The sequence below is a fragment of the Anomaloglossus baeobatrachus genome, chromosome 3 (genome assembly GCF_048569485.1).
Source record: "Anomaloglossus baeobatrachus isolate aAnoBae1 chromosome 3, aAnoBae1.hap1, whole genome shotgun sequence".
NCBI classification, from domain to species: Eukaryota; Metazoa; Chordata; class Amphibia; order Anura; family Aromobatidae; genus Anomaloglossus; species Anomaloglossus baeobatrachus.
Window position 1 is genome coordinate 620,089,759 of NC_134355.1, and position 27,325 is coordinate 620,117,083.

Here is a 27,325-nt window from a genome sequence, read left to right on the forward strand (position 1 = left end):
TCCCCGCTGTGCGTTTCAGCACGAGATTCCCCGCTGCTGCCCACGTCAGATTCGTTGCAGTGGTAACGTCACGTCGACGGCGCTGCAGTCAGTCGCTGAGCTGGCAGCAGCAGTGACACCACTGATGTTAGCAGCTCCAACCGAGATTGGCATAAATTAAAATATTGCACTGATATTTGACATCGTTGCTCTTGTACAAGCCTATGAAACCACCAGGACGCACCGTAATGCTGCAATATGTGTGTAACTTCTATGCTTAGATTAATTTTTTATCTGATACCATGTAATTTCTTAGACTTCCTTTGATATTCTCTTGATCAGATGAGCTGCATAATTGGACTTGCTTTGTGGCAAAGAAGACCGGGCTGTACGAAAGCGAAGTCTTGACGTATAATCCCAAGTTAAAACGCAAGAGGATGATCCCATATGATGTACAAGCTGCGGCCATAATAGTAGTTGTTCTCAAGCTAATATTCGGACTTAATGATGACTTGGAATGGTAAGTCCCAGATACGGCTCCAAACGGCTCATGTTAAATCTCAGCTTAAAGGGGTAGTCTGGATTAAACGATTAACATGACGGTGGTGGGAGGTGAAACCCCCCCACGATCAGCCATTCGCAAGCAAGTCCCCTGTGTACTGGGCTGGGTAAACCATAGCTCCGTGCGCCATGTAGTGGCCAGTCTCAGGTATTGCAGCACAGCTCCTATTTAACTGAATGTGTTCTTCCATCATCTGCTGGACATCGATGGAGATACAGATGTGTTACTCATCGATCTGATATTGATGATCTACCCAGAGTAGAAGTCACCACTATGATAGGTAGTGACAATAGACAGAAGAAGGACCTCTGATATAGTAAGTGCGGGAGAAGTGGCTATAAAAGTCTCTGGAGGACCCACCATGTAATGCTGCATTTCTCCTGTGGAGGTGCTGCAGGGGAATTGTGCATTTGCATCCACGTTCTTCTTTGAGATTCCATCTTTCCCTAGTGGGTTGGCTGTGGGTACGGTCCCATCAGTACATTGTTTGAGGACCCAGCTAAGAAAAAGTGATTGCCCTAAAGGTACCGTCACACTAAGCAACATCGCTAGCAACATCGCTGCTGAGGCACGACTTTTGTGACGTAGCAGCGATGTTGCTAGCGATGTTGCGGTGTGTGACATCCAGCAACAACCTGGCCCCTGCTGTGAGGTCGTTGGTTGTTGCTGAATGTCCTGGACCATTTTTTAGTTGTTGCTGTCCTGCTGTGAAGCACATATCGCTGTGTGTGACAGCGACAGAGCAACAACTAAATGTGCAGGAAGCAGGAGCTGGCTTCTGCGGATGCTAGTAACCACAGTAAACATCGAGTAACCAAGAAGCCCTGTCTTTGGTTACCCGATATTTATCTTCGTTACCAGCGTCCGCCGCTCTCACTGTCACTGCCGGCTCCCTGCTCTCTGCACACGTAGCCATACTAAACATCGGGTAATTAACCCGATGTGTACTCTGGCTAGGTGTGCAGGGAGCCAGCGCTAAGCGGTGTGCGCTGGTAACCAAGGTAAATATCCGGTTAGTTACCAGATATTTACCTTAGTTACCAAGCGCAGCATCGCTTCCACGCGTCGCTGCTGGCTGGGGGCTGGTCACTTGTTGCTTGTGAGATCTGCCTGTGTGACAGCTCACCAGCAACCCGTGTAGCCACGCTCCAGCGATCCCTGCCAGGTCAGGTTGCTGGTGGGATCGCTGGAGCGTCGCTTAGTGTGATATCTCACCAGCGACCTCCTAGCAACTTACCAGCGATCCCTATCAGGTTGCATCGTTGTTGGGATCGCTGGTAAGTTGTTTAGTGTGACTGGGCCTTAAGAGTTAAAGCCATTCCAAATCTTTAAATCAATCCCTGGTTGTAGACAGGTTCTCCAAAACCAGTACCTGACACCACTCCAACAAACAGGGGGGAGAAGGCTCCAGGATCCTGGGGCGTTTAATTCATTATAAAGGGAATATCACTAGGTTTTTGCCACTTACTTATGCCACTTTATGCAACATAAAGTAGGGGCAGAGATCATGATTCCAGTGCTATATCACTAACTGGCTGCTTAGTGTAGTTTTGATAAAATTACTGGTTAATCAACAGTAGATTATCATTACAGGACTACTTGGTGTACTGCAAGGGAGTCCAGCATATTCATGAGCTCTGTTTAACTGCTAGATCTGCAACAGAGAAAATATTGATTTTATCAAAATGACAGCAAACAGCTCAGTAAGTGACACATTGCTGGAATTAAGGGCTCTGTCCCTACATTATGCTGCTATCATATGGGGGAGCAGAAACCTGGTGGCAGATTCCCTTTAAGATGGCACAATATAGGCCTGATTAGCATATGCACTGCAATACAAGAGTATTTCAGTGTATTTTATGAATTACCAGTAGATCATACGGTTGAGGCTAGGTTCACATTTCCGTTGTTTTGCATCAGTCACCTGCATTGCTTGACGCTTGTGACTGATGCGTTGTACAACGGGTGACAAGAATTGGAATTCATTGTCACAAGAAAGCGGATTCCGTTGTTAAACGAGTGATCATTCACAATGGCCGGCGGCTTTTGAGAGCGATCAGCTGATCAGCCGGCTATTGTGAACAATCAGCTGATCTCCTGGCCACCGGCTTTTGAGAGCGACTGATCACTCTCAAAAGCCGGCGGCCTGGAGATCAGCTGATTGCCCGGCAGCCGCCTTCTGTGAGCGATCAGCTGATCGTTCAGCTGCCGAGAGAGAACATGCACAGCGAAATCAAAAGGATTTCACTGCTCAAAAAAACGTTACAAGCTGCGTTCCTGCCGCCCGACGGTCAGTCGTTCCATGACTGATCAGTCGGGCGGCGGATGCAATGCAAGGGCATCAGTCACAATCCGCCGCTCATATAAGTCTATGGGAAACAACAGAATCCGCCAAACGGTTGCGTGGTTTATCAGAGCGGCGGATTGTGACTGATAATAAACAACGGAAATGTGAACCTAGCCTTGGTCCTCCAGTGTGACCATTAAAAAAAATAAATAAATTAATTAAAAACAAAATATTTAAAAATCAAAAAAGGAGAAAAAAAAGCCTTTTCCCATTACAAATGCTTTATTATATCAAAAACTAAAAAATAGACATTTATAGTTATAGTTTGCCAATGAAAATGTCAATTACATACATTAACGGAAAAATAAAGAAAATGTTATGGATATTATAATATTGTGTGAATGTTAATTTTATTTTTTTTTTGTGCAATTGCCTTTTTTTTTTCTTTCCCATGCATATTGTTAATTTAGTTCCATACATTAAATACATTAAAAATTCCATCTAAACCTTCCATAGCTGACACTGGAATCTGTCTCTTTAGGAATAAACTAATTTTTTTTTTCTTCCGTAAATGTGGACAAAAAATCCACTTCATATCTGGGCCAAAATAAACATTTGTTACACGCAGATATAACTGGGATTTCAGCAAGGCTGTCCTAGGGTAAGTTCACACAGTGCGTTTTTCGCGGCGTTTTTGCATGTTTTTCGGGTGCGTTTTTGCCCAGAAAACTGCATGACTTTGCTTCCCCCAGCAAAGTCTATGACTTTTCATTTGTGCTGTCTGCACACAGCGTTTTTTTCAGCTGTGTTTTTATGGTGACCACAGAAACACAGCATGTCAATTATTCCCGCGTTTTTTACCGCGTTTTTCATCCATTGAGTGCAATGGGATGTTGAAAGATGCAATGAGAAACGAAAATTGTTATTATAGCTGCGTTTTGTTGCGTTTCTAAGACCAAAAACGCAGCTATAAACACAGGCGGTGGGTAGTAAAGTCACATGTACAGGAAGAGGATTCCTTGTGTCAGTAAACACAGAAGCGTGAATCCTCCCGGTACCGTCACCGCTGCTTCCACCTCCAGTCCTGGGCATGTCTGCTGCCGTGCGGCGCTATGTCTGGGCGGGAGGTGGAGGCAGCTGCAAAATCAAAAGTGAACAGTTGAAAAAAAAAATGTCATACTCACCTGTCTGCAGACTCCCGGTGCCATGCCCGCTCCCAGCTCCTCTCACGGTATCGCCGCTCCGGCTGTGTGCAGTCTCGCCAGGTACGTACAGTTAGGTCCAGAAATATTTGGACAGTGACACAAGTTTTGTTATTTTAGCTGTTTACAAAAACATGTTCAGAAATCGTTATTTATATAATATGGGCTGAAAGTGCACACTCCCAGTTGCAATATGAGAGTTTTCACATCCAAATCGGAGAAAGGGTTTAGGAATCATAGCTCTGTAATACATAGCCTCCTCTTTTTCAAGGGACCAAAAGTAATTGGACAAGGGACTATAAGGGCTGCAATTAACTCTGAAGGCGTCTCCCTCGTTAACCTGTAATCAATGAAGTAGTTAAAAGGTCTGGGGTTGATTACAGGTGTGTGGTTTTGCATTTGGAAGCTGTTGCTGTGACCAGACAACATGCGGTCTAAGGAACTCTCAATTGAGGTGAAGCAGAACATCCTGAGGCTGAAAAAAAAGAAAAAATCCATCAGAGAGATAGCAGACATGCTTGGAGTAGCAAAATCAACAGTCGGGTACATTCTGAGAAAAAAGGAATTGACTGGTGAGCTTGGGAACTCAAAAAGGCCTGGGCGTCCACGGATGACAACAGTGGTGGATGATCGCCGCATACTTTGGTGAAGAAGAACCCGTTCACAACATCAACTGAAGTCCAGAACACTCTCACTGAAGTAGGTGTATCTGTCTCTAAGTCAACAGTAAAGAGAAGACTCCATGAAAGTAAATACAAAGGGTTCACATCTAGATGCAAACCATTCATCAATTCCAAAAATAGACAGGCCAGAGTTAAATTTGCTGAAAAACACCTCATGAAGCCAGCTCAGTTCTGGAAAAGTATTCTATGGACAGATGAGACCAAGATCAACCTGTACCAGAATGATGGGAAGAAAAAAGTTTGGAGAAGAAAGGGAACGGCACATGATCCAAGGCACACCACATCCTCTGTAAAACATGGTGGAGGCAACGTGATGGCATGGGCATGCATGGCTTTCAATGGCACTGGGTCACTTGTGTTTATTGATGACATAACAGCAGACAAGAGTAGCCGGATGAATTCTGAAGTGTACCGGGATATACTTTCAGCCCAGATTCAGCCAAATGCCGCAAAGTTGATCGGACGGCGCTTCATAGTACAGATGGACAATGACCCCAAGCATACAGCCAAAGCTACCCAGGAGTTCATGAGTGCAAAAAAGTGGAACATTCTGCAATGGCCAAGTCAATCACCAGATCTTAACCCAATTGAGCATGCATTTCACTTGCTCAAATCCAGACTTAAGACGGAAAGACCCACAAACAAGCAAGACCTGAAGGCTGCGGCTGTAAAGGCCTGGCAAAGCATTAAGAAGGAGGAAACCCAGCGTTTGGTGATGTCCATGGGTTCCAGACTTAAGGCAGTGATTGCCTCCAAAGGAGTCGCAACAAAATATTGAAAATAAAAATATTTTGTTTGGGTTTGGTTTATTTGTCCAATTACTTTTGACCTCCTAAAATGTGGAGTGTTTGTAAAGAAATGTGTACAATTCCTACAATTTCTATCAGATATTTTTGTTCAAACCTTCAAATTAAACGTTACAATCTGCACTTGAATTCTGCTGTAGAGGTTTCATTTCAAATCCAATGTGGTGGCATGCAGAGCCCAACTCGCGAAAATTGTGTCACTGTCCAAATATTTCTGGACCTAACTGTATGCCTGCAGGAACTGGCGATGGATCACCTGATGCAGTCACCTGACGCATCAGCTGATCGTAAGTCTCGCGGCGCCCGGCCGGCTTAACCTGTCAGTGGATGCTGTCAGGAGACTTCATCCCTGATTACCGGCAGATCCTGCAGCGATCGGACGAGATCAGACTCGCTCCAGGAGCTGCCGGTAATCAGCACATAAGTGAGTATTCTTTTTTTTTTTTTTTTTTTTTTTGCACTGATGCATCAGCTGATTGTATAAACGGCTTTTATACAATCAGCTGCTGTGTGATGTGATTCAGGCACTTGAAGCTGACACATCATCTGATCACTTTGCCTTCCAGCAAACCGATCAGATGATATTGGTTCCGGATTGGACGGCGCAGGATCCTTGACCCAGGATTACTGCGGAGGGGGGTTATTTATTTCAATAAAGATGGAGTCACTAATTGTGTTGTGTTTTATTTCTAATAAAAATTATTTTTCTGTATTGTGTTTTTTTTTTTTATCTTTACTAGAAATTCATGGTGGCCATGTCTAATATTAGCGTGACACCATGAATTTTGGGCTTAGGGCCAGCTGATGATATAAAGCTAGCCCTAACCCCATTACCCAGCGAGCCACCATCACCAGGGCAGCTGGAAGAGTTGTATACAGCGCCAGAAGATGGCGCTTCTATGAAAGCGCCATTTTCTGGGGTGGCTGCGGACTGCAATTCACAGCGGGGGTGCCCAGAAAGCATTGGCACCCTGCACTGTGGATTCCAATCCCCAGCTGCCTAGTTGTACCCGGCTGTACACAAAAATTAGGCGAAGCCCACGTCATTTTTTTTTTTTTGTTTGGGGGGGGCAAAGAAATCCTGCATACAGTCCTGGAAGGAGGATGCTGAGCCTTGTAGTTCGACAGCTGCTGTCTACTCTCCTGTATACACTATTGGATGGAGGATGCTGAGCCTTGTAGTTCTGCAGCTGCTGTCTGCTCTCCTGCATACACTAGTGGATGGAGGATGCTGAGCCTTGTAGGTCTGCTCCCTCTGCCTCTCCCTCCAACATACAGTCCTGGATGGAGCATGCTGAGCCTTGTAGTTCTGCAGCTGTCTGCTCTCCTGCATACACTAGTGGAGAATGAAGAACATATGGAAGAAGGAAATTACATCAGACCCTTTTTTTTTTTTTTTTTTAACAATCTTTAATGGCAATGTTCACTGATAAAAAAAAAAAAAAAACGCAGGAAAACGCAGTGAGGCAAAACGCAGCCAAAAATGCACCAAAACGCGGTAAAAACGCATGCGTTTTTTCATGCGTTTTTAAAGATGCTGCGTTTCTGGTCATTTTTAGCGCTAAAAAACGCACAAAAACGCAGCGTCAAAAAAACGCAGTGTGTGCACTTAGCCCTATTCTGGAGATGAAACTCTTATTTATTTATTTTTTTTCTTAACATGGGGGATGGGGTTTCAACAACCTAATTGCCATATATATTGTTCTGCAGTGTTTTGCAGATTTTAGGTACCTGTACTCACACTTTGTGTTTTGGGTTTTGTTTTTTTCATGGGTTTTATATATTTTTTTTATTTTTTTTTTCATATTTTCCAGGCAATTGGCAAAGCTTGCTGAAAAAAAGAATGGTGGGAAAAGCGGTAAGAATCTGTTATGGTTATACCTAAAGGGTGCAAAAAAGACTGTATGCTCTGACACCACTTACTATGTGTTTTTCCAGTAAAAAAAAAAAAGACGAAATCCAGTCACTGACTTTAGGATTTAAGATGAGCGCACCCGAGGTTCGGTGTCGGTACCAAACACAGACTTTATAAAAAACAGTGTTCAGATGCTTTGCAAACTACTCGTGTGAGCATCGCGGTGCTCGGGTACGCCCAATGCTCGGCCCAGTGTGAGCCGGTTGCAGTGTTTGGTCGGCTCATACTGGGGTAACAACATAGTGATCGGAGGTAGTGTTCACCAAAAGAAGGAAAAACCCCACCACCCGCCTCTGGAAGTGATCCATTTATGGCTAGCTGCATGTGGGTGAAGACCTGAACTGCCCAATTAGTGACTTCCATTGGGGTTCAGGTCAAGTCCAGGTCCCAAGCCGACTGTACCTAAAGTTTGTCTGAACCCGCCGATCTTTCACAAGTCCTCTCATCTCTAATCCGTTTACCTTGTAAAGATGACTTTATTGACCGCGGCTAGCAAAGGGTCACATGTAGCATAGCGAACTGCAAAAAGAGCAAGCAACCACGTAATGGCCATTTTCCGCTAGAGCAGGAGCCATTGGTTCTCCATTTCGGTGGCCCTCTCCATATGCCATGATCTTGCGCGTGGACTGGGGTTCTCTCAATCAGAGACCCTTTTAAAGGGAATCTGTCACCAGGTTTTTGCTCCCCCATCTGAGCGCAGAATAATGTAGAGACAGAGATCCTGATTCCAGCGATGTGTCACTTACTGAGCTGTTTACTGTCACTTTAATAAAATCAATGTTTTCTCTGCTGCAGATCTGGCAGTTATGGAGAGCTCATAAATACGCTGGACTACCTGCAGCACACCAAGTAGTCCTCTCATGATAATCTACTGCTGATTAATCAGTGATTTTATCAAAATTACACTAAGCAGCCCAGTGAGTGACACATCAATGGAATCAGGGTCTCTGTCTCTACATGATGCAGCTCTCAGATGAGGTGTCAAAAGCCTGGTGATGGATTCCCTTTAACTATTACTTCTCCTATGCAGAGACAGAGATGGCTGTCATTATCCTACTTACTGTACAAATAGCATGCCAGGTTTGCTAACCCACATGCCAAACGGCACAGTGATGGCCGCTTATAGGTGTCTGTCCAGTTCCTGTAGCATGCCTTTGTAGTCTTCAGCTTTGATTGCCTGCTGGGACTTGTAGTCGGACAATATGTGCCTAAAAACGTTAGTCTGTCTTTTTCGTGGTTTGCTCTACCCCATACAGAGGCTGCATGTGGCCAATATAAAACCTCCGGCTTCTTATTTCAGATATCACAATTTTTGATTTCCAAAAATGGTACATGACCATGAGGCCGTGTTTGGATGAAGCGCGTATGAACCTGGAGGAAGAACAGGCCCGGTATGTGCTTTCATTCTGGTTTGTGTGAAATTGTGCATTTTTTGGGATGGAGAAAACCTGTAAAATACCAAAAAATATACCAACCCCATACGGATGTTGACTCCAGTCTGATGTGGACCAGGGGATGGCAATATTACGAACGTGCCTTCAACTATTATTAATACCTTGTGAATTTTTCCACACTTTTTTTCATATTACACCCAGAAACTAAAATGCATTTTATTGGGATTTTAGGTGAAATACCAACACTAAGAAATAAGTATTTGTGAAGTGTGAAGGAAATGATACATCGCTTTCTGAAAACTCTGACGTGCATTTGTATTCAGCCCCCTGAATCAATACTTTGTAGGACCTCCCCTTGCTTTAATTACTGCTGTAAGTCTTTTTTTTTTGGGGGGGGGGATGTCTCCACCAGCTTTGCTAAAATTTTTGCCCCTTCTTCTTAACACACTCGCTCTCACTTAATGAGATCGGATGGAGACGTCTGTGAACAGAAAGTTTTTAAGTCTTGTCACAGATTCTCAATGGGGTTTAAGTCTGGACTGTGACTGGGCCGATCACCCCAGATGAATGCAATTTGATCTAATCCATCCATTGTAGCTCTGACAGGATGTTTAGGGTCATTGTACTTCTAGAAGGTGAACCTACGACACAGTCTAAAGACTTTTTCAGCCTCCTAACAGGTTTTCCTCTAGGATTGCCCTGTATTTAGCTTCATCCATCTTCCCATTAACTGTGAGCAGCTTCCCTGTCCCTGCTGAAGAAAAGCCTCCCCATAGCAAGATGCTGCCTCCATCATGTGTGACGGTGGGGATGGTGTTTTCAGGGTTAAGTGCAGTGTTCGGTTTCCGCCACACCCAGTGTTTTGCACTTAGCCCAAAAAGTTTAACTTTGGTCTCATCTGACCAGAACACCTTCTTGCACATGTTCGCTGTGTCCCCTTCTTGGCTTTTTCAAACTGCAAACATGACTTCTTATGACTTGCTATCAAAATGGCTTTCTTGCCACTGTTCCATAAAAAAACATACATGTGGAGTATACAACTAAGGCAACATTCACTATTTGGTCAGTATTTTGCCTTCGTATTTGTAGCCAAAACCAGGAGTGAAACAATCAGAGGAAAAGTATAATGGAAACACAGGCACCACTTTTACATTTTTCACCCACTCCTTGTTTTGTCTACAAATACTGAAGTAAAATTTTGACCAAATACGGAACCTGACCTAATAATTATCCTGTGGACAGATTCTCCCATCTGCAGCTCCTCTCGAGTGACCATGGGCCTCTTGGCTGCCTCTCTAATTACTGCTTTCCTTGCTTGGGATATCTGTTTAAGTGGACGGCCATGTCTTGGTAAGGTTTGCAGTTGGATGATGAAGTGAACAATGCTTCACAAGATGTTCAGAGTTTTGGCTATTTTTTATAACCAAACCCTGCTTTACTCTCCTTTACAATTGAATCCCTGACCTGTCTGGTGTGTTCCTTGGTTTTCATGATGATGTTTGATCTCTAATATTCTCAAACAAACGTTTGAGGCCTTCACAGACCTGCTGCGTTTATACAAAGAATAACTTACACACGTGTACTCAATTTACTAACTAGGTGTTTTCTGGAGGGTATTGGTAACTCAGGAAGCTATGTAAAGTAATCAGGCACTGTAGTAATATTACCATACATCCCTGGGTCCAAATCAGTCCAAAGTCTGTATCATCTTACCTCCCTATTCTGACACCATGCATCCTAGGCTGAAACAAGCAGTCGTGTGTGTATGTGGGAATCAGAAGAAATAGTTTGTCAGCTAAACAAATATTCGGTCCACAGCTGTCTTGTGTATGGGCTGGATAAAAACGTAGGTAAAACCTTATACCAATTTATATTTTTAATAATCAAATAGTGTAAAAAGATGGTGATTTTTGTCATTTATAGACAAACCATTTTTGAAGTGTAAGCCTTTGCATATGAATTATTGTAACTTACTAATTCTTCCTGTTTTGGTTAGTTCTTTCAGATACCCTTCTAATAATGCTGTTTTAACTGCATAGTTCATGCTCTTTTAGAAGATGCTTTGAACTGCTGATTATAGCTAGAATTCATGCTCCGATAATAACAAACACTTTCCTATCTAAGAAAGGGGAGTGGATCAGAGAAGCTCAGAAAGAGTTTGTAAATGCTATTTGAATATGGATTCTTGCTAGAGCAGCAGCTTAAAGCAGCTTCTAAAGAGTATGAACCAGGCAGTTAAACCTGTACTTTCAGCATGGTGTTTGAGAGTGAAGGAAGCAAAATTTAGAACTTGAGACTTTTACAAAAATGTATATCTTTGCAAACATTGATCAATAATTACATAGCAAAGTGTAATTAAAAAGTGCACATGTAGACAGTATGATATTGCTCACTTGGCTGGGTGTTTGGGCACAACTTTTATGCAGGTTTAGATACCAAGTGCTGCTCCTCCATATGCTGAAAATAAAACCAGCAGTAAATGCAATAGTCCAAAAGGATATATGGATAAATCTGCTGTGCTGCTGTTCAACAAGATCTACGGGTTTGAGTTGAACAAATGCTTTCATCAGGAGAGAAAACTGCAGCTCAACTTGAGTGATGCCCCCTCCACCTACAAATCACCATCCTGAGACTCCTAGGCAGTCTCAAGATGGATACATTGCTGCACACGGTTTCTCCCTACCAACACATTCATCACTTGACGGTCATGTAACGTCTGCAGTCAATATTGTTATAGATAATGTTACAGTTGCTGTTGCTGGCACAAAACAGGCTCAGTGTATTTGTAGGGGAACGACGAGACAAATAAGGTATTATTTTTTTATATTATAATCTAGCACTCTGGAACACAAAGCACAGACTGGAAATCTCTGTACTCTGTGCTTTGAATGTTCTGAAGGTCAAACAACCTCATGTTACTGCTCAGTAATAGAAAGAAAGAAAAACATTCTGTAATTTTTCTTTCTGTTACAAAGATTAAAAGGAACCTGTCAGCAGAAATTTTGCTTTAAACCTAAAAGTTTCCCCTTCTGCAGCTCCTGGGCTGCATTCTAGTAAGGTTCCTATAGTTTTTGTGCCCCCTTTTAGACCAAATTAAATACTTTATAAAGTTGTACCTTTTTTGGTATGCAAATATTCTAAATTATCCATGGGGTCGGGCTGTCTGGTGTCCGTTACTGTCCCTCCTGCCGATTTACGCCATCCCTCCAACGCTGCATTTCATACTTCAGGACGCCGCCCAGTGCGCCCGTGGTCCCGCGCATGCGCCGTGCGACTGTACCCGGACTGTGCACAGTGTGACCGCTGGTGACGTGTTGCACAGGCACGAGATTATGGGCGGCGCTGTGATTGTCATCAGCAAGTGTCCGCCCATAATCTCGTGCCCGCCCTTTCCCCTCTGCCTCCAGCGTTCTGCGCAAGTGCTGGCCAGATGACCCGACGTCACCTCTCGTAACCTGTGGTGCCTTGCTCCGCTCCTCCCATCTATTTCCTGCTCCAGGGCAAGATGGGAAAGAGGTGACGTCGGGTCATCTGGCCAGCGCTTGCGCAGAATGCTGGAGGTAGAGGGGAAAGCGCGGGCACGAGATTATGGGTGGGCACCGCCCATAATCTCTGCCTGTGCAACACGTCACCAGCGTTCACACTGTGCACACAGTGCACAGTCCCGGTACAGTCGCACGGCGCATGCGCGTGGCCACTGGCGCTCTGGGCGGCGTCCTGAAGTATGAAATGGAGCGTTGGGGGATGGCGTAAATCGGCAGGAGGGACAGTAACGGACACCAGACAGCCCGACCCCCGTGGATAATTTAGAAGATTTGCATACCAAAAGGTACAACTTTATAAAGTATTTAATTTGGTCTATAAGGGGGCACAAAAACTATAGGAACCTTGCTAGAATGCAGCCCAGGAGCTGCAGAAGGGGCAACTTTTAGGTTTAAAGCAAAATTTCTGCTGACAGGTTCCCTTTAAAGCGGATCGGTTACCAGATTTTACAATGCAAACTAGATACATTATTGACCCTCAACTGGTGATGTGGGGCTTCCTATACCCCAGTGGTTAGAAATCTCTAAATTTTACTAGCGATTGATTACACATGAGTATACCAAATTTTTGACACCCACAAGTATCGGAAAATGTAATATATTGAAGATTCATACCAGCATTTTCCAATGAATGCCAGCTGAACAAAATTTCTCCCTGGGGTGTTGCAAACCCCACCTCACCAGTTGAGGGTTAAATTGATCTCAGACCTGATGAAGCTGCAGTACTTACTTTGAACAAAAATATCACTGTTACAATCCTTTTCAAAATTTTCTTTAGCTGGATTTGCCAAAAACTCATTTTTGTTTCAGGATTATAAAGCCATTCCAATATTGATTTTCACAGTATCTACACCAGCATGATCTGGTCGAAGAGATCAATGTAATAATAATGTATGCAGCTTTTATTGTGAAATCTGGTGATCGATCGGCTTTAACAGTTTATTTATACGAGGGGCTGCTGATAAGTCTTTGACTTTGTGATCTTTTTTTGTTTCTATGGTAACGAATGTTACATCACATGAAAGTCTTAGGGGTACTTTGCACACTACGACATCGCAGGTGCAATGCCGTTGGGGTCAAATCGAAAGTGACGCACATCCGGCGTCGCTGTCAACATCTGAGTATGTGAATCGTTTTTACTACGATTAACGAACACAAAAGCGTCGAAATCTTATGATCGGTGTAGCGTCGGTCATTTCCATAATTTCAGAAGGACCGATGTTACGATGTTGCTCCTCGTTCCTGCAGGAGCACACATCGCTGTGTGTGAAGCCGCAGGAGCGAGGAACATCACCTTACCTGCGTCCCGGCTGCAATGAGGAAGGAATGAGGTGGGCGGGATGTTTAAGTCTCGCTCATCTCCGACACCCTGTATCTATTGGCCGCCTGCCGTGTGACGTCGCTGTGAGGAAAGGAGGCGGTTCGCCGGCCAGAGCGACGTCGCAGGGCAGGTAAGTGCGTGTGAAGCTGCTGTAGCGATAATGTTTGCTACTGCAGCTATCACAAGATATCGCAGCTGCGACGGGGGCGGGGACTATCGCGCTCGGCATCGCTACCATCGGCTTGCGATGTCGTAGTGTGCAAAGTACCCCTTAGGTGTCTAATATACAGTATGTTTTCAAAATTTTGTGTTTGTTGCTTATGGCAACAGTGTTCTACGCACACGGGAAAAGAATATGGCGGAGTCTAATGCGATATTCACAGCAACTGAGAGTAGAGGAGTGATTAAAATTCTTGTTTTTGCAAGGAAAGTCCACGAAGGATATTCATGGTGATATGTCGCAGACATTGGGGGATTAATGCCCTTCATATTCCACAGTTAAGAACTGGGTTGCCAAATTTAAAACTGGTCACTCCAGCACAAATGATGAGGAACGTCCTGGACGACCGAGAGTGGTGGTTGTTCCGGAGATCGTCAATGCTGTGCACAACCTCATACTGGAGAATCCACGAATTACCGCTATAGCAATAGCAGACATCATGGGGATTTCCCGTGAACGTGTTTGTGTCATTATCCATGAACATTTGGACATGAGAAAGCTATCTGCAAAGTGGGTCCCCAAATGTTTGACAACAGATCAGAGAAGCATGCGAGTGAAAACCTCCCGGTCAATTTGTCAGCGATTCCAAACTGATGAGAACTTCGTGGATCGACAGGTCACTATGGATGAGACCTGGATTTATTTGTATGACCCTGAAAACAAGGAGCAGTGAAGAGTAGAGGCACAGTGGTTCTCCTCGTCCAAAGAAGTTCAGGGTGCAAAAATCAGCCACTAAGGTGATGGTGTTTGTGTTCTGGGATAAGGAGGGCATGCTGCTAGTGGACTACCTTCAAAAGGGTTCCACCATCAATGCAAGGTATTACATTGAACTTTTGGGCCAATTGAAGGCAGCTCTGAAGGCCTAAAGGTGCAGCAAGCTGTCCAAAGGAATCTCGTTCCTGCAAGACAACTCCTCCGCTCACACTGCCCAAGTGGCCACGGCAAAACTGGCAGAGCTGGTGAATATCATCTGTTTCCAAACCTGAAGAAACACCTCAAGGGTACCGAATTTCACACCATTTCTGATGCCATGGCTGCTACGGATGCCTGGTTTGAAGCACAACTGAAATCCTTTTTTTTGCTAGGCTTACAGAACTTGGAATACCGAAGTAAGGAGTGCGATGTCATCAGTGGAGAGTATGTGGCATAAATGTAAAGTTTCATCATCCGATCTCGTTTCTTTCTGGGTAAAACCAAAGACTTATCAGCAGCCCCTCATATAATACCTGAAAACGTTTGGTGCTGTTGTTACAAATTTGTGGCTAGTATCTCTGAGCTGCAGCCTGTGTTAGTCCCGGTACCAATAATACCTGTATTTGTCCTTTATTTCAATAGCCCTAATTTTCACAGATTTCTTGAGTTTCATGTCCTTTTTTGTTTTTGCAGATTTTCTTGGGATAGTGAAAGAGTTTTGTTTTATTCTCGGAAGTCCAAATCAAGGGTACTGAAAAGGCAGCGTAAGTGCGGGCTGTTTACAGTCAATACAGTGTGATGTTAATACACGGCGCGCGGCTCGCTCCAGGCTGCTGCCATGCAGCGATGGTAATTTGCACACTATTAAGAAGGGTTTATTTATCTATAAACATTTACTAATATAAGGGTTTATTTTGTTGTTTTTTATTGTATTCTGATGACTATACAAATATGGCTGTGCTCCCGTCATGAGACCACATCTGAAGCGTCGGGAGGATTTCCCAGCGTATCATTGTATAGGTCGCCCATAATCTCCCAATTATTTATTTATTTATTTTTTTAATTTCTGTATTTTTTTTTCCTGTGAAATAGCGAACAGCATGGCAAACAACACTATCGCAGAAAGGTATAAAGGCTATGTCGCTACAACACCGTGAATGGGTTCATATTGGGACCCACACAGTTTGCCCATAAACAACCGTCACCAAAAAAATCCAATCGATTTTAGGGATTTTTTTTGAAACTTTTACAACATTTAGGTCTCACTGTAAGTAAGTCACTAACATTCCGCTGCCATGAAGCAGCAACCAAGCGCGATTTTTGGAAATGTGGCGCGGCGAGTAGCACCTGCTTAAGGTTTTGACTTATTAGCTAGGAGTGTTGCTGAACAAAGGCTGTAAACATGATGTGAGCAGAAACAGAATTCAGAGTTTTGGGTCTTTTGCCAAAGAAGCTTCGATTTGTCAGATGTTCTGGACTGAGTCCTGCTGGCCATAGGTGGCGCCGTTCAGCTTGGCCCTAGATACTCCTAATCTGCAGTACCAGGCTCTGCTATATTGGTAAAATTGGTAGTGCAGTAGAAGGAATGTTGATCATTTTTAGACCCCCCCCCCCCTTCTTCTGCTGGTTATAGGGGTCATGGAGTCAAACTGTTAAAGCCTAAAGCCGTATACTCCCAATCTGCAGTACCAGGCTCTGCTATATTGGTAAAACTGTAGTGCAGTAAAAGGAATATGTTGATAATTTTTAGACCCCTTTCCATCTGCTGGTTATAGGGGTCACTGAGTCAAATTGTTTAAGCCTAAAGCCATATACTCCCAATAGTAGTCCAGTAGTCCAGGCTCCTCAACATTGGTAAAAATGTAGTGAAGTAGAACAGATGTGTTGATAATTTTTAGAGCTTCTTCCTTCTGCTGGTTATAGGGGTCATGGAGTCAATCTTTTATAGCCTGAAGCCATATACTCCCAATCTGCAGTACCAGTCTCCGCTACAAAAATGTAGTGCAGTAGAAGGAATATGTTGATAATTTTTAGACACACCCTCCCCCCCTTCTTCTGCTGGTTATAGGGGTCATGGAGTCAAACTGTTAAAACCTAAAGCCATATACTCCCAATCTGCAGTACCAGGCTCTACTACATTGGTAAAAATGTAGTGCAGTAGAAGGGATGTGTTGATAATTTTTAGAAACCCCCCCCCCCCTCCTTCTGCTGGATATAGGGCTCAGGCTGTTAAAGCCTAAACATTTTATTTTTTTTATTTTACACTAATCAGTGGGATATGTATCCCAGGGCCTTTAGAATATTTAGGTCTGTGGTCTCCCACTACAAGTCCCAGCAAAACTTGGCAGCTTCTCTTGGAGAACGCAGACTTGAAACCTCTGCAGTCAAAAGTCTGGGATAACCATGTTCGATTTCGACGTGACACCGGCAGGTTGTCTGGTTTGCGTCTCACTAATGCAGGGTCCGGTTCCAGTGTTTGTTTTTTGGTTCGCAGGTAATTCTTCACACATCCTTAATCTTCACAACTAGAACATAAGCGATAACTGTCACCCGGGCAAAACAAGAGCCTGGATATCTGCAATAATGAGCCCCGAGTACTAATGAATGGCATCTTTTGTCTGTGTCTCCTCCACACAGGGACAGCAAAGAACCTGCAGAGTCAGTTTAGCAAGCTGGCGGGTGCTGCACCTGATGCTGGGAATCAGGGCCCATCAAGTTTCTTGTTTAACTGGGAAGAGCAGAACACAGGCAAGATCTGTTTTCATGGTCACCGCCTGGAGGGAATTGCGCAAGAAGGCAAGAAACTGGTCTGCAGCCTGAAGAAGAATTACTGGTTAAACACTGTGAAAAAATGCAGAAGCAGGTAAGACGTTCACAGAGCCAATACCTAGCAATTGTCATGAGCGTCACATTGCCCGGAGCAGAAAGAACGTGAGGGCAGTTCATTGGCACTGGTACCCAGGGGAAGAATATATGACTGTATAAAGGGCAGAAACATGTCATTCTGGGAATAGTCCTATAACCTTCAAATCTAATGCTATCCACTTTGTGACCCCACAGATGCTGAGATCGGTGCTCCGAAACCCAAAGAATACTGTATAACCCCATCCTGAAAGGAATGGATGCTCATACAGGCACGTGCATGCTCGGCCTCCACCCTCCTCATGGTCTATAGGACTGCCGGAAAAGCAGACTGCTGTACTCTTCATTTTCAGTGAATGGGGTGGAGGCCGTGCATGCTCATCTCCGCTCCTTTCAGGCCGGGGCTGCAGAGGTCCAATCTCTGGAACCTTGCGGGTCCAAGCAATCGTACCCCCACCAATAAACAAGTTATCCCATATACTGTGGAAAATTAATAACTTCCCTTCTTTGGAATAATCCTTTAAGGGCTTTCTAAGAGTGTCGTTTCCAGAAAGTGGGAAAAAAGATTTTTTTTTTTTTTATTTTGGCCTCTGTTTAAAGGACCTTGAGAATCCATAGTTCTTATTATAGTGAATATTAAGGCTTAAAGAGGTTGTTCACTACTTGGATATTGATGGCCATTAATGTCAGATCGGTGGAGATCAGACACCCGAAACGTCAGGGGGCGGACATACCGCTGGTGCACAGAATAAAAATGAGAAACTAAGAGGCCCAAACAACTACAGCAGGAACATGAAGAGATGAGGCAGAGGCTTTAGTAGGTTCTTTAGCGAATATGACCGGTTGTTGGATGACTCAGTGATATGTTAGCATTACTTGGATGTCTACCCCTGGAGGGAATGGACCCCCCTCCCCTTTCCCTTCTCGCCTAGGCTGCTCCCCCCCCCCCCCCACTTTTTTTTTTCTCCTCCATTGCTCTCTTTTACTCTTCTTCCCCCCTTTCTCCCCCTCTGCCCCTCTTATCTCCTTTCTTGCTCCCACTCTCTAGCCCTTCTTAGGGGCTGTGGGAGGTAGTTTCCCTGTTGGTGTGCTCACCATCTTTTTTTTCACCTTCTCTCCTAATATTTCTAAAATGTACAGGCCTATATGCTAGGGGGGAAAGAATATTACTTGGAATTGTATCTGTATATGGAGTCTGACAACCCCCATAGTCATGTTTATCGGGGTCAAGTTTACCAGATTTTTGTACTGTTTGGGTTTGTTTATAAGTAAAGAATTAAAAAAAAAAAAAAAAAAAAAAAAAAGCGGCAGAGGGTTCGATCTGGCGTCAGGAGCAGATCTGCTCCCCTATGCAAATGGTGCTGTCGCCGGCGCCTGCTACTACTGTTTGTACCGCCCTGCGTCATACCCACAGATCAGCGGTTTGCTGCAGCAGGTGGATGTACACATAGCACAGCACTGGAACATCACAGCGCCATATACTGTGTGGTGGCCGCTCTTGGGTACTGCAGCTCTGCTCTTGTTCACTTCATAAAAGGGAAAAATGGAGTTTGATATGGCCATGCATTGTATGAAAAACATGAAAGGTGCACCCATAGAGTATATCTAAATTTTTATTTTAATCACAAAAATACAGATAGGGGCACTGTCATAAGAGGTGAGTTGATAAAACACAACAGTGGCTTGGAAATATAGAAGAGTCAGAGGTATCCCATACTAGGACCTCAACAGCATATAATAAATGTAGGACAGTCCCAAAGTTACATAGGTAATAGATCACACAGGGATTTAATTGTGAAAGAAGCCCTAAAAAGCATGTATTACAACAAGATTCCATACCCTGTGACATAGTGGGACAAACGCTTACCCATAATAAAGTGCCAGTGCAGATGCTGTATCAAGGGTCCTGTAGAAAGAAGGGGAAGCCCCGACGCGTTTCGCAAGAGTGCTTCCTCGGGGGGCAGTGTGACCCTGCATAGTGATCCCCATTATATATAGCGTATGCAGGGTCACACCTATGTGTTACACCTCGTGGCTCTCCTGTGGCAAGGAATGAGACAGTCTCCTTGCCTGCCACGAGTGCTCCCGCTCAGCAGCGCCGAAGGTCTGCCAGACTGCGCAGAGTGCAGGAGAAACCTCCTCAGAGAGGCAGCACAAGGGTGACACCTAGTGGTACTCCTGTTGCAAGAAATGAGGCGGTCTCCCATTCCTTTCCTGCCGCAGCTCCTCCTGCTCAGCAGCCTCGAAGGTCTGTGAGGTTGCGCAATGTGCAGAGGTTTGCTGCTCAGGGAAGCAGTGAGACTCCCGTTATCTCTACACATTGTGAGACCGAGGATCCCGCCTCTATTTCCCAGAGGCAGGAGGGTGAGCATGTGCTATGCTTGGTGGATCCTGATTCGCCCACTGACGTCACACGGCTTGATGACAAGGCTGGTGACGTGGTGAATCCTGACTGGCCAGGCTGGGATGTCGTGGACCCTGATTGGGTCAAGTCCGTCATCTCCGCCTCGCGCCCGCCCTTGGCTGGAGCTACACCTCCTTAAAAGCTCCTCCAGCCATCATGGCGGCGCGCGACCGTCCTTCTATGTTTGGATGTCTGGCAGCGTGCTGCCACGCCACTGCTCAGGCATTATCTTCCTCTGTGGGCTTGGCCCTTGCTGCTTAGGCAGCACCTGGTTTGCAGGCCGTGTCCCTGCCTTGCTGCTCCGGCAGTAGCTCCTTCTACAGGCCGTGTTCCTGTCCCAGGTGAGCTCCTCGAGTCTCCACTGGACTCACCTGGTTATTGAAAGCACACGTGCGTGGGCACCTCTGTGCTACCCTCGTGCCATATTCTCGTGACTTCCACTGGCACACGTGCGTGGGCACCTCTGTGCTTCCCCGTGCAACAGGTACACCGAGCCGTGTGATCCCTGCCATACAACCCACACGGGTTAGGGCAGACCGGTGTACATAGATCGTCTGTGACATTCCAGACGATCGCTAGCAGCAACCCGCTCACTCTTCACCCACCATAGCAGCGGTCCCTTACACCGCACAGTGGACCTTGACCGGCGAAAGCTGTCCATTCCCCATCTTGGCACGCTTCCCCGGGTCCCCCTCGTAACATTACGGTCGCGCCAAAGGTCTGGCTATGGCTGAAGAGCAGCAGCAGTTGCTGCGTTATGTGCAGCAGTTGGAATCACGTTTGGCAGCAGTGGAGCAGGCTTCCTCCGACAAGACTGCTCTGACGACAGTCGCCACCCAGGCGGCTACCCAGGCTGTGCTATTGGGCGGAAGGTCTCCTCGCCTTGCGCTTCCAGAGCGCTTTAGCGGGGACAGCTCCGAGTGCCGTGGGTTTATAAACCAAGTTACCACCTACTTAGAGCTGTCCGCGAATCTTTACGCTACCGAGAAGGCGAAGGTAGCCTTCGTCCAGTCCCTGCTCACAGGGAGAGCGCTGAAGTGGTCTACGCCGTTGTGGGAGCGCGGAGATCGGGTGGTGACTAACTTAGCATCTTATCTTGGGGCCATGAGAATGGTGTTCCTCGGGCCTCAAGTCACCCACGACTCCGCGCTGCGCCTCCTACGACTTCGGCAAGGGTCCGCTTCAGTCGGGGACTTTGCCGTACACTTTAGGACACTTGCCGCAGAGCTGGACTGGCCCGATAAGGTCCTTGTCCCTGTGTTCTGGGAGGGCCTGGCAGGGTTCGTCAAAGACGCACTGGCCACGCGTGAGGTGCCTGCTACTTTAGAGTCCTTGATTGTGGTTGCCTCTCGCATAGACATCCGCCAGGCGGAGCGGAGGCTCGAGGTCTCTTCAGCACCCACGTTCTCACGGCCTAAAAAGCGTCTGGCTCCCGTCTTCCACCAGACAGGTCTCCCAGCCAGCTCTGTAGGCGACTCCGTGGAGTCAATGGAGGTGTCCAAAGCGGTCTCCTCTACCCCAGGTTCTCGGTCTGGTGTCATCTGCTTTTCCTGTGGGCAGAGGGGACACATAGCTACCCGATGTCCCAAACCGTCGGGAAAAGACAGCGTCTAGTTTCCATCAGAGGGGGGTTCCTAGACGCTGCTTCTCCCTCTAGGTTGACTATCAGCGCCCAGTTGCAGTTTGGCACTACTCTCTTCTCTGCTCTGGCCTGCCTGGACTCAGGCGCTGATGGCAATTTCATTTCGACCTCCCTGGCAACCCGATACTCAGTTCCCCTGGTTCTCTTGCCCAAGCCACTCAGGGTTCGGGTAGTCAACGGGTCCCTACTAGTCGATCCCATCACCCAGATCACCATCCCTCTCAGGATGGAAGTATCACCAGGACACCATGAGCAGGTGTCCTTCCTGGTGCTTCCAGGGGGGGACGGATGAGATCCTACTGGGCCTCCCCTGGTTGAGACAGCATGCTCCTATACTCAACTGGGCAACAGGGGAGATCTCATCATGGGCAGGATCCTGTAGTGAGCACCTCGTGACTACCGAACCACCCGCTACCATTAGGTCGGTTGGGTCCTCAGGGAATACAGGGGAGCCAGGTTTACCGACACCTTATGAGGCCTACAGGGACGTCTTCTCCAAGAGGGCCGCAGATACCCTTCCTCCCCACCGGCCATACGATTGCCGAATAGACCTGAAGCCAGGCTCCGAGCCCCCTAGGGGCAGAGTGTATCCCCTCTCTGCTCCAGAGACGGAGGCTATGTCCAAATATATTCAGGACAGCCTGGCAAAAGGGTTCATTCGCAAGTCTATTTCACCGGCCGGTGCGGGGTTCTTCTTCGTGCAAAAGAAGGAAGGGGATCTACGCCCCTGTATCGATTACAGGGGATTAAATGCAATCACGATCAAAAACAAATACCCTTTGCCCCTCATTACGGAGTTATTTGATCGATTCCGCGGGGCAAAGATCTTCACGAAGCTGGATCTACGCGGGGCGTATAATCTAGTGCGAGTCCGAGAGGGCGATGAGTGGAAGACCGCCTTCAACACCAGGGACGGTCACTACGAGTATCTCGTAATGCCCTTCGGACTCTGCAATGCCCCCGCCGTATTTCAAGACTTTGTGAATGATGTTTTCCGGGATTTGTATCTTTCCGTGGTTGCATACCTGGATGATATCCTTATCTTCTCCCCCGATCTTGCCACCCATCGGAGGGATGTCATCCGAGTACTTAAGAGGCTCCGCACTCATTCGTTATATGCTAAGCTAGAAAAGTGCGTTTTTGAACGTGAATCCTTGCCGTTCCTGGGGTATATCGTGTCCAGTCAAGGGTTAGCAATGGATCCGGGGAAGTTGGAGACAGTGATGAAATGGCCTGAGCCCCGCTCGCTGAAAGCGATCCAGCGATTCTTGGGGTTTATCAATTATTATCGCCAGTTCATTCCCAACTTCTCGACGGTGGCAGCACCCATCATTGCCCTTACCCGCAAGGGCGCTAATCCCAAAGCATGGACACGGGGAAACGGTAGAGGCATTTCACACTCTCAAAACTTACTTCTCCAGAGCTCCCATCCTTCATCGTCCAGACATCTCCAAACCCTTTCTACTAGAGGTAGACGCCTCTTCGGTCGGTGCTGGTGCAGTCCTGTACCAGAAAGACGAACGAGGAAGGAAGCATCCATGTTTCTTTTTCTCCAAAACCTTTTCTCCGGCCGAGAGGAACTACTCCATAGGGGATAGGGAGTTACTGGCGATGAAACTAGCATTCCAGGAATGGCGGCATCTCCTGGAGGGTGCGAAGCATCCATTTGAAGTATTTTCCGACCATAAAAATCTCACATACCTCCAGACAGCACAACGCCTGAACCCAAGGCAGGCCCGTTGGTCCTTGTTCTTCTCCCGGTTCCGCTTTATTATCCGCCACCTGGCCGGTGAGAAGAACGTACGGGCCGATGCCTTGTCACGTTGTATGGTTGTGTTGGAGGAGGACGAGGAGGAGCCTCGTCTTATACTACCCCCGGACAGCTTGAGGATGGTCACTCCCACTTCTTTGGACCAGGTGCCACCTGGCAAGACCCTCGTTCCCCCTGAACTACGGAATGAGGTGCTATCGTGGGCCCATGCCTCCAAGGTCGGGGGTCACTTTGGGGTCAAAAGGACCAGAGACCTTGTGACTAGGCACTATTGGTGGCCGAGACTACCCCAGGACATACAGGAGTATGTGGGAGCCTGTATGTCGTGTGCACGGAATAAGCCGTCCCGGCAGAGACCGGCAGGTCTTCTTCACCCACTGCCAGTGCCGGATCGTCCCTGGGAAGTGGTGGGAATGGACTTCCTGGGAGATCTGCCCAAGTCAGCAGGTCACAAGGTCGTATGGGTCATCACGGATCACTTCTCTAAAATGGTCCACTTGGTGCCTCTCCCACGACTCCCGACGTCACGTGCTCTCGCCACCTTATTCATTAGGCATGTATTTAGGCTGCATGGCATGCCTGACAAGGTGGTGAGCGACCGGGGTCCCCAGTTCGCGTCTCGCTTCTGGAGAGAGCTCTGTAAGCTCCTGCAGATAGAGCTGAACATCTCCTCCGCATACCATCCCGAAACCAATGGACTGGTAGAGAGGACCAATCAGACCTTGGTAACTTACCTCCGCCATTTTATCTCCGCGCACCACGACAACTGGGCTAACCTCCTTCCTTGGGCCGAATTTGCCATTAATAATTCGGTCCATGAATCCTCTGGTCAGACTCCGTTCCTGCTCAATAACTGACAACATCCCAGAATCCCGGTTCCTATGCCCATAACGTCACCCGATCCTAGAGTGGAGGATTGGGCGACCGAGGCCCGGGAGATCTGGGATAACACCCAAGAGGCCCTTAAGAGGGCTAAAGACCGGATGGTGACAACGGCTGATGAGCGCCGCCGCCCTGCACCATCCTTCGCCCCTGGTGACCTAGTGTGGCTGTCCTCTAAGAATGTTAACCTACGGGTACAGGCAGCCAAGTTCGCCCCTAGGTACCTGGGTCCGTTTAAAGTGTTGGAGCAGGTGAACCCGGTGGCATACCGACTCCAGCTTCCTCCACGCTGGGCTATAGCCAACACCTTTCACGTGTCCCTCCTGAAACCCGTACGACTTAATAAGTTCTCGGGGTCCCTGACGCCTCAAACTGACCCCCTGCCCGACGACGCTGAGGTGGCGAAGCTTGTGGAGACAAAAGTTATACGGGGCAGGAGGTACTACCTTGTGGAGTGGGTCGGCCGTGGTCCGGAGCATAGATCCTGGGAATTGGAGGATCATATCCACGCCCCGGGTTTGATAGCGGCCTTCGAGCATGGGCAGGGGGGGGGCCTAGACGGGGGGGTAATGTTACACCTCGTGGCTCTCCTGTGGCAAGGAATGAGACAGTCTCCTTGCCTGCCACGAGTGCTCCCACTCAGCAGCGCCGAAGGTCTGCCAGACTGCGCAGAGTGCAGGAGAAACCTCCTCAGAGAGGCAGCACAAGGGTGACACCTAGTGGTACTCCTGTTGCAAGAAATGAGGCGGTCTCCCATTCCTTTCCTGCCGCAGCTCCTCCTGCTCAGCAGCCTCGAAGGTCTGTGAGGTTGCGCAATGTGCAGAGGCTTGCTGCTCAGGGAAGCAGTGAGACCTTCCGTTATCTCTACACATTGTGAGACCGAGGACCCCGCCTCTATTTCCCAGAGGCAGGAGGGTGAGCATGTGCTATGCTTGGTGGATCCTGATTTGCCCACTGACGTCACACGGCTTGATGACAAGGCTGGTGACGTGGTGAATCCTGACTGGCCAGGCTGGGATGTCGTGGACCCTGATTGGGTCAAGTCCGTCATCTCCGCCTCGCGCCCGCCCTTGGCTGGAGCTACACCTTTTTAAAAGCTCCTCCAGCCATCATGGCGGCGCGCGACCGTCCTTCTATGTTTGGATGTCTGGCAGCGTGCTGCCACGCCACTGCTCAGGCATTATCTTCCTCTGTGGGCTTGGCCCTTGCTGCTTAGGCAGCACCTGGTTTGCAGGCCGTGTCCCTGCCTTGCTGCTCCGGCAGTAGCTCCTTCTACAGGCCGTGTTCCTGTCCCAGGTGAGTTCCTCGAGTCTCCACTGGACTCACCTGGTTATTGAAAGCACACGTGCGTGGGCACCTCTGTGCTACCCTCGTGCCATATTCTCGTGACTTCCACTGGCACACGTGCGTGGGCACCTCTGTGCTTCCCCGTGCAACAGGTACACCGAGCCGTGTGATCCCTGCCATACAACCCACACGGGTTAGGGCAGACCGGTGTACATAGATCGTCTGTGACATTCCAGACGATCGCTAGCAGCAACCCGCTCACTCTTCACCCACCATAGCAGCGGTCCCTTACACCGCACAGTGGACCTTGACCGGCGAAAGCTGTCCATTCCCCATCTTGGCACGCTTCCCCGGGTCCCCCTCGTAACACCTATGTAACAATTAAATCCCTGTGTGATCTATTACCTATGTAACTTTGGAACTGCCCTACATTTATTATATGCTGTTGAGGTCCTAGTATGGGATACCTCTGACTCTTCTATATTTCCAAGCCACTGTTGTGTTTTATCAACTCACCTCCTATGACAGTGCCCCTATCTGTATTTTTGTGATTTAAAATACAAATTTATATATACTCTATGGTTGCACCTTTCATGTTTTTCTTACTATGTATGGCCATATTAAACTCAGTTTTCTTTGTCGCTCCTAATTGGGAGACCCAGACAATTGGGGTGTATAGCTACTGCCTCCGGAGGCCACACAAAGTATTACACTTAAAAGTGTAAAGCCCCTCCCCTTCTGCCTATACACCCCCCGTGGGATCACGGGCTCCTCAGTTGTTTTCATGCTTTGTGCGAAGGAGGTCAGACATCCACGCATAGCTCCACTGTTTAGTCAGCAGCAGCTGCTGACTATGTCGGATGGAAGAAAAGAGGGCCATACTAGGGCCCCCAGCATGCTCCCTTCTCACCCCACTTTTGTCGGCGGTGTTTGTTAAGGTTGAGGTACCCATTGCGGGTACGGAGGCTGGAGCCCACATGCTGCATCCTTCCCCATCCCCCTTAGGGCTCTGGGTGAAGTGGGATTTTACCGGTCTCCAGGCACTGAGACCGTGCTCCATCCACAGCCCCTGGGGAATCTGCTGGATATGGAGCTGAGTATCGTCAGGGACAGGGCCCTGCTACGTCAAGGTACTCTGTGTCCCCGTACAGACCGCGCGCAGACACACTGCAGCATTGCTGGGTGTGTTAGTGCGCCGGGGACAACAGCGCTGCGCGCTTGTGCCATACTAACTACAGTGTGCTGAGGGAGTCAATGTATTGGGAACTGCCGCGCCGGCCGCTGCTGTCAGTTTTACACTGCGGCGCGGCTGGGACTTGTGGTGCGCCGGGAACTTCCGCGCTGGCCGTGCATATATGACGGCCGCGCTTATTACTCGAGTCCCCGGCTTTTGCGGCCTAGTTTCGTTTCGTTCCCGCCCCCAGGCCTGCCAGTCAGGGGAAGGGCGGGACGCTGTACAGAACGTCAGCGCCGAGGGCTGGAGTCTACTTTACATACTCCAGCCCTCACACTGGGCACAGTGGGACGCCAGTTTCCCGCACTTTGTCTGAGGCACGCCCACGGTCCGCCCCTCTTCACAGAACGCCGGCAGCCATTCCTGTGTCCAGTCTGAGCTGGAGAGGGGAGACAAGTTCTGGGAGACCCAGACACGGGATTCTGGCGACCACACACCCGCTTTTGAGCGGGCGGTAAGCGGCACCTCTGGTGCTGACCCCACTAGTGCCGAAGTGTACATTTGTATTTTTATGCTTGCATGCTATACATTGCACTGTACGGTCGCTGGTGATTCTTGGCTATATACCCTCCTAGATTGCTCAGAGGAGACAACAGCATGTCGTCCGCAAAAAGCAAGGGTGCCAAAGCACAGGCTTTC

At 47.5% G+C, this 27,325-nt stretch overlaps 1 protein-coding gene across 3 annotated transcripts in view; it reads left to right on the forward strand.

Moving 5' to 3' along the window:
• TAF1B (TATA-box binding protein associated factor, RNA polymerase I subunit B) overlaps positions 1 to 27,325 on the forward strand; it is a 218,471-nt gene that overhangs the window by 151,339 nt on the left and 39,807 nt on the right. For all 3 annotated transcript variants that reach the window (XM_075341102.1, XM_075341100.1, XM_075341101.1), the window contains exons 10-14: positions 322 to 499; positions 7,334 to 7,377; positions 8,735 to 8,825; positions 15,298 to 15,368; positions 17,242 to 17,467. In XM_075341102.1, coding sequence (XP_075197217.1) covers positions 322 to 499; positions 7,334 to 7,377; positions 8,735 to 8,825; positions 15,298 to 15,368; positions 17,242 to 17,467 — 610 coding nt within the window. The remainder of the gene's footprint in view (positions 1 to 321; positions 500 to 7,333; positions 7,378 to 8,734; positions 8,826 to 15,297; positions 15,369 to 17,241; positions 17,468 to 27,325) is intronic.